Here is a 20,160-nt window from a genome sequence, read left to right on the forward strand (position 1 = left end):
GTCTTTCCGTCCATTTGGCAGCTGTAGGTCCAGGACTCCAATGGAAGTTCAGTACAAGATTAATTACCTCCTTGCTAAGTGAGCTGAACTGTCCCAGCTCAGCTATTTTAATAGTCAGAAACACTCCCTCCCTCTGGCTCCAGGAAGTGTGGTTCCAGGCCAGTGTGCTGGACTCTCTCACCCCTTTCTTACTGATCACCTTTAATCTCCAAGTAACACCAAACCCAGGTCAGGCCATCCTTGTAAAGCACCTGGGGTCGTTCGAACCTATCTGGGTTTTCGCGCCCTTTGTGAACTTTAGCTGCTGCCATCAAGGAAAAGCAATTTCAATTTTTTGAACAAGCCCTGTCGGCTTGCCATTTTGCTTCGCTGTACTTGTGTGTTTTTTCACCACCACCACTGCAGTAGCTAGCTCACTACAAATGCTCTTCTGACAGCTGATCCCACAGGCTCTGTAGCCACACCCTCCCCTCCCCTCACACAAAGAGCATCACACCCAGGAACGTCCCAAACACATTTTTGAACAAGGAATACAGGCAGAGGAGCACGGATTCATCACATCTGCACAAAGACAGAGACTGCCACTCTATTATAGAGATGATAATTATATCCCTCAATATACCTATAATTTATAAATTAACACCTCAGTGTCAGTTTCTCTGCAAGAAAATGTTAATACTTATGTTAATGTTAATTACAATACTTGTAATGCTAACAAGAATTTTAAGTATTTATTTTTTTCAGGAATTGTTTTAGGCAAAAACTATGGTCCTAGGTGTACATCGTGTCAAAGCTAACAGACCAGAGTTAGAAAGGAGGAATTATGTGGTATTCTTCAAATTTATGAATTATGTGTTCACATTTGTTGTATGCTCATCTCAGTATTGTACGTAAAGTTTAGGTCATCACACATGATAAGAACAGTTAAGCAAATGCTTTATGGAGTGCAATTATCAAGTGCATAATATATAAGTTACACATACTTAAGACAAAGGACTTTGTCTCTTTGAGGGGAGAAAAGATTCATGCATAGACTTCCTTTTGAACAATGAAAGGAAGTCAGGACTACTGTTAGCTATTCCCATTTATTGATGAAATGGGCTGTTGGCTTTTTTTTGAGATGCCACATATCTTCAAATAAGAAGTATTTTTTAATTATTGAAATATATACTCCCCACCCCCACCCCCACCCCCATGCACAGGCTGTTCATGGTGGGCGCGGTATCTTCTCTCTGGTGTCAGTGATGTTATAAAACTGATACGCATCACACGTTTTGAAGATTTAATATAGATGCAATATTCTTTAAGATCGTAATGAAGATGTTCAACGTGTGGGGAAACTTGTTGGTCTGCTGTGTTGTCGGTAAGTTGGCGACCTTCCTTTCTATTGCATTTAGCTTAAAATATGAAGGAAACTACAATGGTGAAGAGCAAGGACCTATTTCTTTTAACAAGAAAGGACCCAGCCAACAGAAATGGTTATTACTTTCGAATTAAACGGTGGATATTCTATATTCAAATGTTAGCTTTTTTTCTGCCCTTTGGGTTAATTGTCAATAAAAATGTGAAAAGATATTTAGACATTTAGATGTTGGTGAATGGAAGTCAACATGTTTGGTTACAAAAACTGCCTAAAAAACTAAATCTGTCCTCACTCAAACTTTTCTCAAACATACAAAAACCACAACCCATTCAGGTCACTCTTCTTTTCCTGTTGTTTTTGAGAGAGAGAGAGAGAGAGAGAGAGAGAGAGAGAGAGAGAGAGAGAAGAGAGAGAGAGAAAAGAGAAAGACTTTTTTTACTTTTTTTTTTCTTGAAAACCCTTTTGTTCCAGTCAACCAAAGAACAAAACCCTCAAAACAGAAAAACCTAACTGAAACAGATAAAACAAAATTAGAAACACTTCAAAACTCAACATAACCTAAGCAAAGGAACAAAAAACAAAACGTCATTTCCTCAGCATGTTATTTCCAATTCCCCATCTCGTAGTTTACAGAGCTCCTCCTTAATTGACCATTTTGTATCAAACTCTACGAGGTTTCGCTTCATTTTATAAAAAGCAAACTCCAGCTTAATGCAGGAGATTATCATTGTTCTAAGTACTGCAACACTGTCCGGAGTGCCTTCTTGCCCTATTGATGTCTTATGGGTCCTAAAAATGGCAAGTTTTGCCTGACCAAATATAAAATTTAACAGGGAGCAAACATGTCTATTTCCCTTTGAGTACTTGAGAGAGAGAGAAAGAGAGAGAGAGAGAGAGAGAGAGAGAGAGAGACTAAAATAAAGACTAGATGACCAGCAAAACAGAATGTACATGCCCTGCATTTACAGAAGAATGGTTAGCTGTTCATTTTTGTGCAAGATTATCTGCATGAATATTTGGTTTGAATGTTTTTAATTTCCAAATGGCAAATAGGTACAACTGACACTCCTTATTTATAATGCAAGGTTATGTATTCACATTTCCAGAGTATACAGAGAATTAAAAAATAGAACAAACAAAACTTATTTATAGTTGTGTAACAGGAACATATCAGCCTTCGTGGCTTTTATCTCACGGGAAACTTCACTTCCTCTCTTAGAGCGTGTGATTCACACATGCTCTCATTGGTCAGTAATATTAGAATCAGTATCATTCAGCAACATGAAGTTCCTGTTTCTGAATACCACAGTGTAGAATTCATAGGATGGATGACTTTCCTCGTGCAAGTAAACAATCTCTCCAAAGACACTGAATTGGACAGAGAATGTATATGGTGTGTACGGTGTGCTGAAATGTAATAGTAATTGATGTTGTGGCAAACTTGCCTGTGCTGTGCTGTTCAGACCCCAAGACCAAGATTCTCTGTAACGCGTTGCAGTAAACAGGAAATGCCTTGGGGTTTTGTCTCTCCTCATGTGGTCAGCAGTCTGTCACTTGGTTGCTAAGCTGGCCTCTCTGTGAAACCGTGCAGGCAGTACGAGCAAACGTGTCATTAAGTGGAGGCCAGTATAAGTGACTCTATTGTGAGTGCAACCAGTATAAACCATGCTATTGTGAGTGCAGTGATGCTATGGTTTTTTTAACAAAAATGCACCGGAGGGGTTCTTAGGGGTTTCCCAAGTTTGTATATACGTTTGTTTAAAAGAACCCTTCAGCTTGGAAATGGGCAAGAAAGATGATACTTACAGGACAACTCACCCTCCGCTTAGTATCAGTTGAAGCAGCCTTGCCTGACAGACCTAACTGGCTTTTAAATAAACACACGAGGAGCTGCCTGCACAAGGCGAAGTACACACATGAGCAGTGGTGAATTTTAATGTACATTAAAGGTGCGGTATATACATTTGTTTTAGAACACTTTTCTTCATACTTGGTTAAATTTTCTTCACATCCCGACAGACATCAATAAATTAAAACCGCTAACTGCCCCAGATTCTGAAATCAGCCATTCCAAATTTCACAGTGCCTGAAGCTTAGCAACCAATCGGGACAGCTCTCTGAAAGGAGGCTTCCCTACCTGCTTGTCAAAGCTGTTGCGTGGTAACAGCACTGTCAGAGCAGGAAGGGCGGGACTAGACAGACAAGTACCGAGCAGAGACACTGGAAATAAGCAAGGCAGTGGCGGACCCTTGATCCATGTTTGATCTGCAATGCCCAATTTGAATGATTGATTTGCATTTCCTGAGCCAGGGTGAGCAGCATTGGATGCCATTCATTTGCATAGGACAAGGGCGGGATGCATTCTATACAAATGCAGGACCGGCGATGGTACTACATCACTCGTCGGTCTGCATCCATGATGCACTGCGCGGCCAGACCACAGAAAATGAAAAGGACCCGTCAAGTGCCGATTCGGGGAGAACGGCCCATTAGAAGTCGTATAAGATTTTTCCAGTCTTACCTCAGTCGGTGCACACCCCCGTCACGATTAGTCTGAGATTGTATTACCAAACATTTAGGATTATCGTTAGTCTTTAGTTCTTGGCTCAAAAGGTTTTTAATGGTCAACAACGTGATTCATAGACCTACACTGGCAACAGCCAATAGGTGTGGTGTCTTTGTCTGACATCAGCACACCAGTAGTGATCAAAAATTGATCAATTTTTTGTGATCAGAAAAATCTCAATAAATTTGTGAAACGATGGTTTTATTATCCCTGAGGTTTTGAATATAGAATAGAATATTCTTACATTTATATAGCACTTATCCGAATGCTTCAAGTGCTTTAGAGAGAAGGGGAACTCACCTCACCCACCACCAATGTGTAGCACCCACCTGGGTGATGCACGGCAGCCATTTTGCGCCAGAAAGCTCACCACACATTAGCGAAGGTGGAGAGGGAGAGAACATTTATTTAGCCAATTAAATCTGGGGATGGTTTTGGTGGCAAGTTTGCAAGAGCCAGATCTGGGGTTTAGCCAGGACACCGGGGAACCCCCTACTCTTAGCGATAAGTGTCATGGGATCTTTAATGACCACAGTGAGTCAGGATCTCAGTTTAACGTCTCATCCGAAAGACGGCATCTTCTACAGCACGGTGTCCCCGTCACTGCACTGGGGCATTGGGGTTTATTTGACCAGAGGGAAGATTGCCCCCTGCTGGTCCACCAACATCACTTCCAGCAGCAACTCAGTATTCCCTGGTGGTCTCCCATCCAAGTACTAACCAAGCCTAGACCTACTTAGCTTCAGCCATTCGGCAGGAGCAGAGTGCATGGGGAAATATTTATTTTAATTTTCATATTTTATTACAATTTACTAATTTTATCTGCTTTTCATATGATCATTAATCAAGTTTCAAAATCCCATCATGGAAGTTTTATTTTTTATTTGCTTGCATGCATTCTATTTAAAATGAATGCAATATAATGTACAGTAGACAAACCGCACCCGTGTAGTTGGTTCTGCTTTACACACAGTAAATGTGTTGTTCCTCATTTATCTTAATGACCCTGCATGTAGCATTGTGCTACAGCAGACATACAGGCAGAGCATGTTAAAATGCTGAGCTCTGTGGAGCACCTGCCTTCTCCAGATGGATGTCTCTTAATGAGAGATGAAGAGGGGTTCTGTTCCAGGCTGAATGTACCTCATTACCTGTTTCCAAAACAAGGGTGCCAATAGTTTTTTTTAACACCTATCTTTTGGGGAAATAAAATTATTTGTTAAAACAAACAGTTTTCTCTTAGCAATTGTATAAGTATTAAAATACATACATACAATGTTTTGAGCATGCAATATAGTTCATTACTTGTGTTATTTATTTACTTATTGCTCATTTTGATGAAGGGTGGCAATCATTTTGAAGGTCACTGTACAGTAGCTGTTCTGAATTGTTATATATCCCCCTTCTACTTCTTGGATGGGAGGAACTCCACAGCTGAGATGGGAAATTAGATTCAGTTTCCCAGATTGCCAACACAGATTCCTTATCCACACTAACTGGCAATCTATTCTGGTCATGTTCAGGAAGGCAGTGTAAAGACAGGATTTCCTTGCTTTGTGTACAAGTTCCCCTCCATTCTCTACTATACATGTACTATTTATTTAAATTCACTTTTTTCTGAAAGAAAAAATCTATGCTAACTGCAGTAATTAATACTTTGGATTTTCCATTCTTCTCTCTGTTTCAGGGTTCAGTCCATCTGTAGCCCAGACACCAGAGCAGACCAAACAGATGAATGGCATTGTGGGAGGATCTGTCACATTTCCAGCTCCAGTGTTGAAAACTGGCACCCTGTCATATAAAGATCTAGGAGCTGCAGCCGTGGTGCTGAAAGGCAGCAGTGAGACAGAGTTTATAAAGCAGTTCACTGGCAGACTGCAGTGGGACAATCAGACTGGACTCTTCACCATCACACATCTGAGGACAGAGGACTCTGGGACGTATATTGTGAACTGTAAAGAAGAACAGAGTAAACTCACATTTACGTTCCAGCTGGAAGTCTACAGTAGGTTCTGTTTGTGTGTGTGTGGCTATTAAATGATTTCTATGACAATTTTTTATTCTTTCATTGTTTTTTCCATTGTTGACTGGCATGTTGCTCTCCCTCTTTCAGAGAATGTGTCCACACCCACAGTGACATGGATACAATCAGAGAGAAAGAACTGCTCAGTGCTGTGCTTTGTGGAGAATGGAAGAGAGGTCACTCTATCCTGGCTGAGAGATGGGGAGAGGCTATCCTGCACCAGCAGCCCTGATACCAACACCTCTTTGTCTCTCCTTCTGGAGTTAGAGAGAGAGGGACACACCTACTACTGTGAGACAGAGAACCCTGTCAGCTCACAGCTCTTCCGGCTGGATGTACCATCTAACTGCACTGAGGATTCAGGTAGGCTCAAAAGCAGGGGCATCCAATCTAATCCAAAAAAGGCTGATGTGGGTGCTGGTTTTTGTTTTAACCTAGCACTTAGACACCTGATTTTACTCATCAAGGTTATCATTGAAGACTATGATTAGTCAATTAGTTGAATCGGTTGTTGTAATGCTGTGGTAAAACTAAATTCTGTACGAATACCAGCTCTTTTGGATAATATTGAACACCCCTTGCCTAAAAGAAAAAATCAGTAAATTAGTAATATATACCAGACAAAGGGTGATAGTTTTGTGCTTACAATAAAGCTCATTCCCTGTTGTTTATTTTATACAGAATTTTATGCTCATCATTATAAAGGGGCAAGTTCTGTGGTGAAGAAATCTTTGCTGTGACCTTCCTCTGGGCAGAATTTCAAAATGCTCCTCACCTTTCACCACACTTTCCATATCTTTTTCATTTGCAGATCAGAAATTGCCAGAGGTCCCTAAAAATGACCTTGCCCCCCTAGTTGTACCATTGTGCTCTCTGCTTGTTCTTATATGTGAGATGGGAATTATGTATTTGTGCTTGTTGAGAAGAAGAAGGCATTTTGCACAAGTTGAGGTATGTGCCTATTTTCCTGAAAGAAAGCTATGTCCTTCATCATACTGGTTCCATATATGAAAAGAATGTCTTCAGTCATCTAGCATCAAGTCTGTCTTGTTGCTGTCAGCTCTGTCATGGTAAAATAATGCTTTTTAGGGGCATGATGGATCTGTTATCTGACAAGTACAAACATATTGATAAAACCAATCAGTATTAAAGTGCAGACTGCATTACACTAAAGGGCATTTACATTACTGCCTCTGAGAAATGAGAAATGGAGTCTTGTCTTTTTACCACTTTCTTCCTCCTTTATTCCACCCTCCTGCTCATGTTTACGCCCCCCCCCCCCCCCTCTCTTTCAGAAGAACTGTGTATGATGAGCTCCAGCTGTGCAGAGTCTCTGCTGATGAACAGTGCTGACAGAGTGGAGTGTTCTCAGGAGGGCTGTTTGCATATCCAGCTACATCGCTGGCTCTCAGTGAGACACTCCCCGTGGTGTGGAATTTAATCCTGATCCTGCCATTGCCTGGGATTGCACATAATTGACCATGGAAATGTCCAGAGAAGGAAGGTTTACCCTTTCTTACTACACCTGGTCATTCAGGTGCCTGTGGCCTACCTGTGCTTGCTAATGCCTGTGCTAGGCTGCGCTCTCCAAGTTTAACAGAGGAAGTTGCGTGAACCTTTTGAGCGGGCATGGAAATTATTTAAAAGGACAGCGTTTGCACTTAAGATTTCACTGCAATGTATTTAAAACTTCATTTTTATTTTTAAATACATTTAGAAGAATGAGAGCGGTGATGTGACTTCCAGTGACATGCAGTGAAGGTGTATGTAAATCATGTTAATAACTAGTCTCTTGAGTAGAATGGACATTATGCTACTTATCCCAATTGACTGGTGTTCAGGATAAATTATCCTTACATTTCATATTGACCTGCACAATTTTTTGTTTGCGGGTTTGTTGTTCTTCTTCTTTTATTATTATTATCCTTCCATCCATTATCTATACCCGCTTATCCTTGGCAGAGTCACGGGGGTTGCTGCACAGGGCGAGAGGCAAGAATACACTCTGGACAGGCCACCAAAAATATGCAACTTAAGTCTTTTATGTATGAGCGTAAAAAGACCTTTCATTATCGGCGGAAGAAAACATTTCTTGGAGCATTGCAATAGCTGGTCTTTTTCTGCCAATAACATCAAAGCAACCAGTCTTTCATAAAGTACCAACTGTAGGAGAAGGGCAAACACACCATTCACATACGTATGGCCAATTTAGAGTCTACCTGCATGTCTCTAATTTGAGACTACCTGCATGTTTTTGGACTGTGGGAGGAAACCGGAGTACCCGGAGGAAACCCATGCGGACACGAGGAGACATGTAAACACAAAAAGGCACAAGCCGAGATTCAAACCATGACCTTCTTGCTGTGAGGTGACAGTGCTACCCATTAGTATTATTATTATTATTATTATTGTAAAATCTAGGACTTCCAGTGTTTTTCAGCTCACCTTTGCTTGGCTAATCCAACGCTCGCAGAACACCAAGCTATTATCACATGGAACCTAGCATGCACCCTAGTGCTGCGTTAGTTGACCACAAGAAACTGCAGCAAAACTTACTTTTCCAATCATCCAAGGGACATCGCCCGATGCCCGACCAGACGAGACATCGCCGCTGCATACGGCAAAGGACCTTAGCCTGAAACCTCCACAGTTCCGACTCCCCAAGCGAGTTTTCCCAAAACTCACACAGCAACCACCGGAGATGTCTAAGCTTATGTATGGAAGGACCCCAGGAAGACTGACCAAACATACCCGGCAGTAGCTACTGTTTAGTTTACTCTTTAGTTTAGCTGAAATTAAGGTGAATCTGTCTGTTTCTAGTGGTCTTCTTTTTTTCTTGATTATTTTCATGAGGTCTGTTAGCTATGTGATTACATTAATTGGTTCACCGTCGATATCTACATAGTACAACCCAGATATGTGGTCTCTCTTTTCTTTGAGCAAACTCTTCAACTTGAACTCCTACTAACTTCTTCAATTTTCTAATAGTCAGTCGGTAGTCAGTAAATAACCCACTATTAGTTACTTGTGTGGCTCATGAGGGGAAATTATGCTTCCCTCCTTGGCACTGCTTGGTGTGATACTCACTGGTAGCCAGATTAGTTTTTTCAGGCACACATAATGCAACCAACATGCTAAACTTGTCATGCATGCACACACTCATACAAACTCCCATACCTTCTCCCACAGTAGGTACTTTATCAAAGACTGGTTGCTTTGCTGTTATTGGCAGAAAAAGACCAGCTATTGCAATGCTCCAAGAAATGTTTTCTTCCGCCGATAATAAAAGGTGTTTTTACGCTCATACATAAAAGACTTAAGTTGCATATTTTTGATATGGGCTGTGATCAAGATGTAGGCATGGCATATTTACTGTAAATGAAACATTCTGTGGTAAAAGGAAAGCACTGGTGAATGTGTAAAGTGATGACTTTGATGAACTAACAGAGGAATCCAAGAGTCATTATTAAACTGAATGATGACTCTTCGATTCTTTTGTTAATTCATCAGAGAAATGTATTATTTGCTGGTATCACAGCCGGCAAAATAATACGAGCAATAAGGTAGAAATCTCCACATGAACCTTGTGTTAATAAATGGAAGACATCTTTGAATGTGTTGCTGTTCGAATTGTCGATTGCAAGGGCAAATGGTGCCAAAAGACAATTTATAGAAGCTCTGAACACTATTCAAAGAATTAGAATGAAATTGAAAAAAAAAAAAACCTACGGCTTGTTGTCCCTGAATTTGGAGACTTGCTAGAGACCAGCTAGTCTAGTAACCCAGTGAGCACCAGCCAGAATCTAGATGGAATCTAGATGTCCAGAGGGGTGGAAATCTAATTTGAGAGAGGTTTTGATGTAAACAGACAAGCTTAGGACTTATGTCTGAGGGGGAACTTATTATTTTAAGTATTTATTTGTTCGGGAATTGTTTTAGGTAAAAACTATGGTCCTAGGTGTGCATTGTGTCAAAGCTAACAATGTCATGGTTAACCTGAACAGACTAGAGTTAGAAAGGAGGAATTATGTGGTATTCTTCAAATTTATGAATTATGTATTCACATTTTATCATACATTCTCATCTCAGTATTGTACGTAAAGTTTAAGTCATCACATATGATAAGCACAGTTAAGCAAATGCTTTATGGAGTGCAATTATCAAGTGCATAATATATAAGTTACACATACTAAAGACAAAGGGCTTTGTCTCTTTGAGGGGAGAAAAGATTCATACATAGATTTCCTTTTGAACAATGAAAGGAATTCAGGACTACTGTTAGCTATTCCCATTTATTGATGAAATGGGCCGTTGGCTTTTTTTTTGAGATGCCACGTATCTTCAAATAAGAAGTATTTTTAAATTATTGAAATATATACTCCCCACCCACAGGCTGTTCATGGTGGGCGTGGTATCTTCTCTCTGGTGTCAGTGATGTTAAAAAACTGATACGCATCACACGTTTTGAAGATTTAATATAGATACAATATTCTTTAAAATCGTAATGAAGATGTTCCACGTGTGGGGAAACTTGTTGGTCTGCTATGTTGTCGGTAAGTTGGCGACCTTCCTTTCTATTGCATTTTATACATACTGATACTTCTTAGGCAACACTAGGTCAATTTAATGAGATAAATTAAGGCAAGAATATGTCAGGCCACAGCCATTTGAATGGTAAGAGGCTATAATAAATTAGCTTAAAATATGAAGGAAACTACAATGGTGAAGAGCAACGACCTATTTCTTTTAACAAGAAAGAACCCAGCCAACAGAAATGGTTATTACTTTTGAATTAAACGGTGGATATTCTATATTCAAATGTTAGCTTTTTTTCTGCCCTTTGGGTTAATTGTCAATAAAAATGTGAAATGATATTTAGACATTTGGATGTTGGTGACTGGAAGTCAACATGTTTTGTTACAAAAACTGCCTAAAAAACTAAATCTATCCTCACTCAAACTTCTTTTCCTGTTGTTTTTGAGAGAGAGAGAGAGAGAGAGAGAGAGAGAGAGAGACTTTTGACTTTTTTTTCTTGAAAACCCTTTTGTTCCAGTCAACCAAAGAACCAAACCCTCAAAACAGAAAAACCTAACTGAAACAGATAATAAAACAAAATTAGAAACACTTCAAAACTCAACATAACCTAAACAAAGAAACAAAAAACAAAACGTCATTTCCTCAGCATGTTATTTCCAATTCCCCATCTCGTAATTTACAGAGCTCCTCCTTAATTTACCATTTTGTATCAAACTCTACAAAGTTTTGATTCATTTTATAAAAAGCAAACTCCAGCTTAATGCGGGCGATTATTATTGTTCTAATTACTGCAACGCTGTCCTGAGTGCTTTCTTGCCTTATTGATGCCTTATGGGTCCTAAAAATGGCAAGTTTTGCCTGACCAAATATAAAATTTAACAGGGAGCAAACATGTCTATTTCCCTTTGAGTACTTAAGAGAGAGAGAGAGAGACTAAAATAAAGACTAGATGATCAGCAATACAGAATGTACATGCCCTGCATTTACAGAAGAATGGTTAGCTGTTCATTTTTGTGTATGTCATGTACGGTGTGCTGAAATGTAATAGTAACTGATGTTGTGCAAACTTGTCTGTGCTGTGCTGTTCAGACCCCAAGACCAAGATTCTCTGTAACGCGTTGCAGTAAACAGGAAATGCCTTGGGGTTTTGTCTCTCCTCATGTGGTCAGTATCAGTCTGTCACTTGGTTGGTAAGCTGGCCTCTCTGTGAAACCGTGCAGGCAGTACGAGCAAACGTGTCATTAAGTGGAGGCCAGTATAAGTAATGGTAAATGGACTGCATTTATATAGCGCTTTTATCCAAAGCGCTTTACAATTGATGCCTCTCATTTGCCAGAGCAGTTAGGGGTTAGGTGTCTTGCTCAAGGACACTTCGACACGCCCAGGGCGGGGTTTGAACCGGCAACCCTCCGACTGCCACACAATCGGTCTTACCTCCTGAGCTATGTCGCTAGTGGAGGGTGAGTTGTCCTGTAAGTATCATCTTTTCTACCTTAATTTGTTTGCCCATTTCCAAGCTGAAGGGTTCTTTTAAACAAACGTATATACAAACTTGGGAAACCCCTAAGAACCCCTCCGGCGCATTTTTGTTGAAAAAACCGTAGCATCACTGCACCCACAATAGCATGGTTTATACTGGTTACACACACAGTAGAGTCACTTCCCTACCTGCTTGTCAAAGCTGTTGCGTGGTAACAGCACTGTCAGAGCAAGAAGGGCGGGACTAGACAGACAAGTACCGAGCAGAGACACTGGAAATAAGCAAGGCAGTGGCAGACTCTTGATCCATGTTTGATCTGCAATGCCTAATTTGAAAGATTGATTTGCATTTCCTGAGCCAGGGTGAGCAGCATTGGATGCCATTCATTTGCATAGGACAAGGGCGGGATGCATTCTATACAAATGCAGGACCGGCGATGGTACTACATCACTCGCCCGACTGCATCCATGATGCACTGCACGGCCAGACCACAGAAAATGAAAAGGACCCGTCAAGTGCCGATTCGGGGAGAACGGCCCATTAGAAGTTGTATAAGATTTTTCCAGTCTTACCTCAGTCGGTGCACACCCCCGTCACGATTAGTATGAGATTGTATTACCAAACATTTAGGATTATCGTTAGTCTTTAGTTCTTGGCTCAAAAGGTTTTTAATGGTCAACAACGTGATTCATAGTCCTACACTGGCAACAGCCAATAGGTGTGGTGTCTTTGTCTGACATCAGCACACTGGTAGTGACAAGGCTCTAGTAGCAAATGCCCAGAGCACACATAGGAACTGGAAAGGGTAGGAGGTGCCAATCAGTGAAGTCTAGGAAGAAACATCCTGTACTGTGCATATTGAGTGCAAAAAGATCTCACTGCCCTTTGAATTCATGTAGAAAACCAGTAATTTAATAACCTAAGAAAACTTCATTGGTCAATTTTTTGTGATCATAAATTTCAATAAATTGTGGCAATGGGGTTTATTTGACCAGAGATGAGATTGCCCCCTGCTGGCCCACCAACACCACTTCCAGCAGCAACTCAGTTTTCCCTGATGGTCTCCCATCCAAGTACTAACTAAGCCTAGACCTGCTTGGCTTCAGCCATTTGGCAGGAGCAGAGTGCATGGGGAAATATTTATTTTAATTTTCATATTTTATTACAATTTACTAATTTTATCTGCTTTTCATATGAAATGTAATGATCATTAATCAAGTTTCAAAATCCCATCATGGAAGTTTTATTTTTTATTTGCTTGCATGCATTTTATTTAAAATGAATGCAATATAATGTGCAGTAGACAAACCGCACCCGTGTAGTTGGTTCTGCTTTACACACAGTAAATGTGTTGTTCCTCATTTATCTTAATGACCCTGCATGTAGCATTGTGCTACAGCAGACATACAGGCAGAGCATGTTAAAATGCTGAGCTCTGTGGAGCACCTGCCTTCTCCAGATGGATGTCTCTTAATGAGAGAGGAAGAGGGGTTCTGTTCCAGGCTGAATGTACCTCATTACCTGTTTCCAAAACAAGGGTGCCAATAATTTTTTTAACACCTATCCTTTGGGGAAATAAAGTTATTTGTTAAAACCAAACAGTTTTCTCTTAGCAATTATATTAAAATACATACTTTCCAAATGTTTTGAGCATGCAATATAGTTCATTACCTGTATTATTTATTTACTTATTGCTCATTTTGATGAAGGGTTGCAATCATTTTGAAGGTCACTGTACAGTAGCTGTTCTGAATGCTTGTATATCCCCCTTCTACTTCTTGGATGGGAGGAACTCCACAGCTGAGATGGGAAATTAGATTCAGTTTCCCAGATTGCCAACACAGATTCCACACTAACTGGCAATCTATTCTGGTCAAATTCAGGAAGGCAGTGTCAAGACAGGATTTCCTTGCTTTGTGTACAAGTTCCCCTCGGTTCTCTACTATACATGTACTATTTATTTTAATTAATTGTTTCTGGAAGAAAAAATTTATGCTAACTGCAGTGATTAATACTTTAGATTCTCCATTCTTCTCTCTGTTTCAGGGTTCAGCCCATCTGTAGCCCAGACACCAGAGCAGACCAAACAGATGAATGGCATTGTGGGAGGATCTGTCACATTTCCAGCTCCAGTGTTCACAACTGGCTCCCTGTCATATAAAGATCTAGGAACTGCAGCCGTGGTGCTGAAAGGCAGCAGTGACACAGAGTTTATAAAGCAGTTCACTGGCAGACTGCAGTGGGACAGTCAGACTGGACTTTGGACCATCACACATCTGAGGACAGAGGACTCTGGGACGTATGTTGTGGACTGTAAAGAAGAACAGACAACATTCCAGCTGGAAGTCTACAGTAGGTTCTGTTTGTATGTGTGTGCACTTGAGTGTTGGTTATTAAATGATTTCTATGACAATGTTCTATTCTTTCATTGTTTTTTCCATTGTTGACTGGCATGTTGCTCTCCCTCTTTCAGAGAATGTGTCCACACCCACAGTGACATGGATACAATCAGAGAGAAAGAACTGCTCGGTGCTGTGCTTTGTGGAGAATGGAAGAGAGGTCACTCTATCCTGGCTGAGAGATGGGGAGAAGCTGTTCCACACCAGCAACCCTGATATCAACACCTCTTTGTCTCTCCTTCTGGCGTTAGAGAAAGAGGGACGCATCTACTACTGTGAGACAAAGAACCCTGTCAGCTCACAGCTCTACCGGCTGGATGTACCATCTAAATGCACTGAGGATTCAGGTAGGCTCAAAAGCAGGGGCATCCAATCTAATCCAAAAAGGGCTGATATGGGTGCAGGTTTTTGTTTTAACCTAGCACTGAGACACCTGATTTTACTTATCAAGGTTTTAATTGAAGACTATTATTAGTCGATTAGTTGAATCGGTTGTTGTCATGCTGGGGTAAAACAAAATTCTGTACCAATACCACCCCTTTTCGGATTGGATTGGACACCCCTGCCCAGAAGGAAATATTCTGCTAATTAGTAACATATACTAGATAAAGGGTGATAGTTTTGTGCTTACAACAAAGCTCGTTCCCTGTTGTTTATTTTACACAGAGTTTTATGCTCATCATTATAAAGGGGGCAAATTCTGCGGTGAATGAATCTTTGCTGTGACCTTCCTCTGGGTAGAATTTGAAAATGTTCACACTTTCCTTTTATTTTTCATTTGCAGATCAGAAAGCTGCCCCTAGGAAATACACCATCCCCCTCGCTGTGGGAATGTGCTCACTGCTTGTTCTTACATGTGAGATGGGAATTATGTATTTGTGCTTGCTGAGAAGAAGGCGGCGTTTTGTACAAGTTGAGGTATTTACCTGTTTTCCTGCAAGACAGCTCTGTCCTTCATCATACTGGTTCTGTAAATAAAAATAATGCCTTTAGTCATCTGGCATCAAGTCTGTCTGTTACTGTCAACTCTGTCATGTTGAAATAATGCTTTTTAGGGGCATGATGGATCTGTTATCTGACAAAGACAAAACATATAGATAAAAGCAACCAGTATTGAACTGCAGGCTACATTACACTAAAGGGCATTTCCATTACTGTCTCTGGGACTTTTACATTGTCAATGAACAACCATGACAACAGAGAAATTGAGTCCTGTATTTTTACCCCTTTCTTCCTCCTTTCTTCCACCCTGCTGCCCATCTTTACCTCTCTCTCTCGCTCTCTCTCTCTCTCTCTCTCACAGAAGAACATCAAACTGACCACTGTGTACGATGAAGTTCAGCCGTGCACAGTCTCTGCTGCTGAACAGTGCTGACAGAGTGGAGTGTTCTCAGGAGGTCTGTTTGTGTTGGTGCTGTTGCCAGGTGCTGCTGGGAGCCCCTGGGTAGCACATAATTGGCTGTGGCAACACCTATAGAAGGAATCCGATTTCATACTGCACCTGGTCATTCAGCCTGTGGCCTGCCTGTGCTTGCAACTGCCTGTGCTAGCTTGCGCCCTCCAAGTTTAACAGGGGATGTTGCAGAGGTGGGATATTTTAAGGGTCTTCAAAGATTGTCCTGCGTGAAATTTTTGAGAGGATATTTAAATTAAAATTCAATGGACATTGTTTCCAACATTTTACTAAAATATATTTACAATGTAACTTTTGAATATTTTTTTAAATGAAAATATATTTAGAAGAATGAAGGAAGGATTGTTTTGGAGTAACGATGCACAATTGTCAAGGAGACCCTGCAGCATTTGAGAGAGAATTTGTATTCATTATATAAAATACCTATTATGCAACAATAAAGCGGTACAGATTTCAGAATTGGGTGGCTCTCCTTTTCACAATATTAAACCCCGTCTCAGTGCCATTGAAAAACTACAAATCCCTAATGTCTTAGTTTTGCACATCGTGTCTGGTCATTATTGAATTAGTGTGGTGTTTTGGTCTTTGTGTTTGCTTGCCTGTGTGCAGCTCCAGCTTGTTGTTTTATTTTTGACGCTGATGTCCCAAGTAAAGATTTGCTTTCACCAAGCCTCTCAAGTCTCGCTCTGATTTCAATTATTTTTTTTGGTATAGTAATGCATTCTATTTAAAAAAAAAAGAAAAAAATATTCAGATATATACCAATGAGACCAAAGTGGAAATAATTTGTATGTTTTACAGTATGTCTTTTTCAATACATTTCTTAAAAAGCAAATTACAATTGTACAAGTAAGTACAGTGTATTTCACATACAAATGTTATCTTTATATCTCTTGTTTTTCCTTCATTGCAAAAAGTGACAAATCAAGAAATGCAATATTTTGCACTGAATAAGCTATTAAGAGTACATGATTTGTGGGCTGCTGAGTGCTATCCACCAGCTTTTTTTATGACAGGCAAAAATGTAACTACTGGTTACCAAACAAATCTGCAATGAAACTGAGACCGTGCTCTGTTTGTCTTCCATTATCCCCCGCGAGCTGCCCAGCTTCCAGCTTTTCATCAGCCTCAACCTCCAGTAGGCCACAGGGCGTGCTGTTCGACCGTGTATATAATCCTTTTTTTCTGAGCTCAGACTCTCTCAGGGTGACGTTTTCGTCCGAATGTTTCCTCCTGGAGCATACAACACCTTTGTTTAGCAAACATCGATCCCCCAGTACGCCCGAGCGCGAGGTCAGTGTCAATATTTAGATTGTTTCCAGAACGGGATTTTCCAGGAGGCAGTTGAAGAGCAACAATGCCCTGTTCTGTTTATAGCTCATCCACTAGCAGCCATCCATTAAACTTTGACAGAAGTTGCTCTGGTTACATGAGAAGCGTTTATGGTGTGAGAACACAGGAGCCGTATCATGGTCACCACACAGCAGGAGGCACAATGAGGGCTGATCCATTTCAGGATGTTGTGCCTGTGATTTTGTTTTCTGCTTTTAGTTATTTAATTAGCTCTATCGTGTCTTTATCTGACATTTCTCTAAGCACCAGCTGTAGCCGCAGACTGTAAGTTTATCCTAAAGACTTTACTGTGCTGAAGTACAGGGGTGAAGCAGTGAAGCCATCAGAAAACTCAAATTAAGGGAACTGGGTACTGGATGAAATAAAAACCAGCACGCAGACCAGCCCTCCAGGTGTGGTGCAGCTTTGGTGTGCTGCAGGGCTGCCCAGCCCTGTTCCTGGACATCTCCCATCCTGTAGGTTTTCACTCCAGTGCTGACAAAGTACACCTCATTCAACAGCTAGAGATCTCCCTGAGCTGCTAATTAGTGACTACGCACTCCACCTAGCTGCTTGTCCAGGCGATGGTGACCTCCTGTCTTAATGCAACTCCCTCCTTGCAAGCCTGCCAGCTTTTGGCATATAGCCACTACAGATGATTCAAAATGCTGCTGCCCAACTCGTCTTCAACCTTCCCAAGTTCTCCCACGTCATTCCTTTGCTGAGGTCACTCCACTAGCTACCGGTCGCTGCCAGGAACAAGTTCAGTGTTCTGACCCTCGCCTACACTGCAGCCAACAGGACAGCCCCTGTCTACATAGAGATCTAGAGATCTCCCTGAGCTGCTAATTAGTGCAATCAGGTGTGCCAAATTAGGGTTAGAATGAAAACCTACTGCACAGGACAGTAGATCTCCAGGAAACAGGTTCTGGGCAGCTCTGGTGTACAGGCTCTGTGGGAAAGGCTCTCGACCGTAGCCCGCCATCAGCAAGCAGGGGACACTGATTGACTTGCACAGCTTCTAGAAGATGCTCAATGGCCTGTTAGACAATAATTGCACTGCGGATTAAGATAGCTGCAACATTTCCTTACAAGAGCACCTTTATGGTTTTCAGAAACATAACAAAACATTTATAAGTGCATCTATTCTGTGTGTAATATTTATATTGTCTACGCACCCAGCTCCTCAGTCAAATATTCCTCCTTCTCCTTGGAATGATCTGCTTCTTCTGAGGAATATTTGTGACTGATGATGCTCTTGGTGAAGGACATTTCTGTTCTGTCCAGGGCAGAGGTAGAGAGCAAACAAAGCAGCAAGATACTTGTGAATGGCCAGATGCATACAGCATGTCTTCTTCTTAATTAAAATACTCCGGTTGTCTATTTGAAATGTTGTGAAATTTCCCAGGACATAGCCATTTGCCAAATTATTAGGCTGTGGCTCACCCTAGTGGCGAAGCAGAAATACTGCAGTAGACCTTCAGCGATGGAGCTGGCAAGTTATTGTGCAAAAGAGTCAGTGATTCATTGAGGAAGGGTATATGTTATATTGTGTGTCTCTGTGACCTGACACTCTATCTGTTCCCTCCCTAGGCATAATGGGGGATCCAGGGGGCAGGCAGAACCTACTGGCAGAGACACTCGCCAAACTTCAATGGTCATTACTGAGAGAAAGCCATACCATTACCACTCCATTCTCCCCTGCAGTGACTCAGACTGCGCGTTCATGCCCATCTTACATGGGATGGGCTGCATGGAAAGAGGCAGCTCCGTTCTGGACCCCTGTTGGGAAATGGATTTGCAGTTGCACTGCAAGCTGTTACTGTATAATTATAATTATAATACTTGGAGATCTCAGAGCAAGAGAAGATAGAAAAAACTTATTTAAAAAAAAAAATCATTATTATTATTATGAGAGAAAAAAAATTCTGTTTATATGTGGCTCAGGCCAACAATTGAGATCAGAATGCTTTTAGAGCTTTTTATTTATTACCACATCAATGGCACATTCAAATTGGCGCAGAGAAAATAAATAGGATATCACACTGCGCTTTCAGCATGGCCTGGAATAACCTAGCACAGGGTGAAGGCTGGATCTCACCCAAGATACACCCAAAGGTTCCCTATAACAACAACAACACACCTAGGCTTGTTACAGTGCCCATTCCCCGACCCAAAATCCCTGCTTTTGTTTTTTTTTTCTCTTTTTACCCATGAACAGATTCGTTTTTTAAATTTTTTTTTTTTTACCCATGAACAGATTCATTTTAATGTAGCACCTCTGCTTGAGCAGACTTTCTGACATATAAAAATACAATGGAACAGCACTTGCAATTTCCATTTATTCATGCTGAAAGGCTGCTATTATACTGACACAGTTTTACAAAGCAATTGTTGTAATACACTTGTTTCACTATGTTTTAAATATTTTGTTGCATTTAATCTGCACATCTTCTGTAGCTGTTTTTTTTTTTTTTGGATACTGACTTGATGTTCCAAACCTCATGTTTGGCATTAACCCGTCCACATTCACCCTCGGTTATGAAGACCTCAGTGTAGACCTTGATGAGCAGGGCTGACCGTCTGTGCTTGGCCACTCCTTCAAAGATACTTTGATATCTTTCTGGCTGATCTGAGGGGCCCCCAGCAAACTCCATCCACTCAGGTGGAGTTCCCACATTCCCTCCGGCAAGGTTGTTTCCTGAAAGAACTCATATTACTTCTGCTGTGTGCGTGTGCTGTTTGTATGTTAGCTCCACCAACAATGAACCCCCATTTAAGATGCAGACTGTACTGCTTATTTAGGGACACTTGCTTTTCAGTACACACTTCTTTGCACAGCTGGTGCACCTTATCAGTGGCGTCACTAGGGTTGGTGACACCCGGTGCGGTCCCTACCCCCCCAGTGACACCTCTGCACCTTATCAGTACCAGCAGAGGTGGAAAGTCCAGTGGTCAGAAAGCAAAGCTCCTGCCATGTGTTTCTTCCACCCATTAACTCAGCCAGCCCAGCTCATTTCATTAATGCGTACTACCACCTCCTGGCT

General features: G+C 41.1%; 1 protein-coding gene across 1 annotated transcript; it reads left to right on the forward strand.

Moving 5' to 3' along the window:
- The first annotated feature begins 1,192 nt into the window (after window positions 1-1,192).
- Window positions 1,193-16,453, forward strand: LOC118227935. Its single transcript, XM_035419023.1, has 7 exons — window positions 1,193-1,363; window positions 5,617-5,934; window positions 6,043-6,315; window positions 14,015-14,320; window positions 14,442-14,714; window positions 15,152-15,285; window positions 15,671-16,453. Exons 1-7 carry the CDS (start codon window positions 1,315-1,317, stop codon window positions 15,740-15,742), a joined length of 1,425 nt encoding a protein of 474 aa, XP_035274914.1. The 5' UTR covers window positions 1,193-1,314; the 3' UTR covers window positions 15,743-16,453.
- The last annotated feature ends 3,707 nt before the right edge of the window (window positions 16,454-20,160 follow it).

The sequence above is a fragment of the Anguilla anguilla genome, chromosome 5, assembly GCF_013347855.1.
Source record: "Anguilla anguilla isolate fAngAng1 chromosome 5, fAngAng1.pri, whole genome shotgun sequence".
Lineage (NCBI taxonomy): Eukaryota > Metazoa > Chordata > Actinopteri > Anguilliformes > Anguillidae > Anguilla > Anguilla anguilla.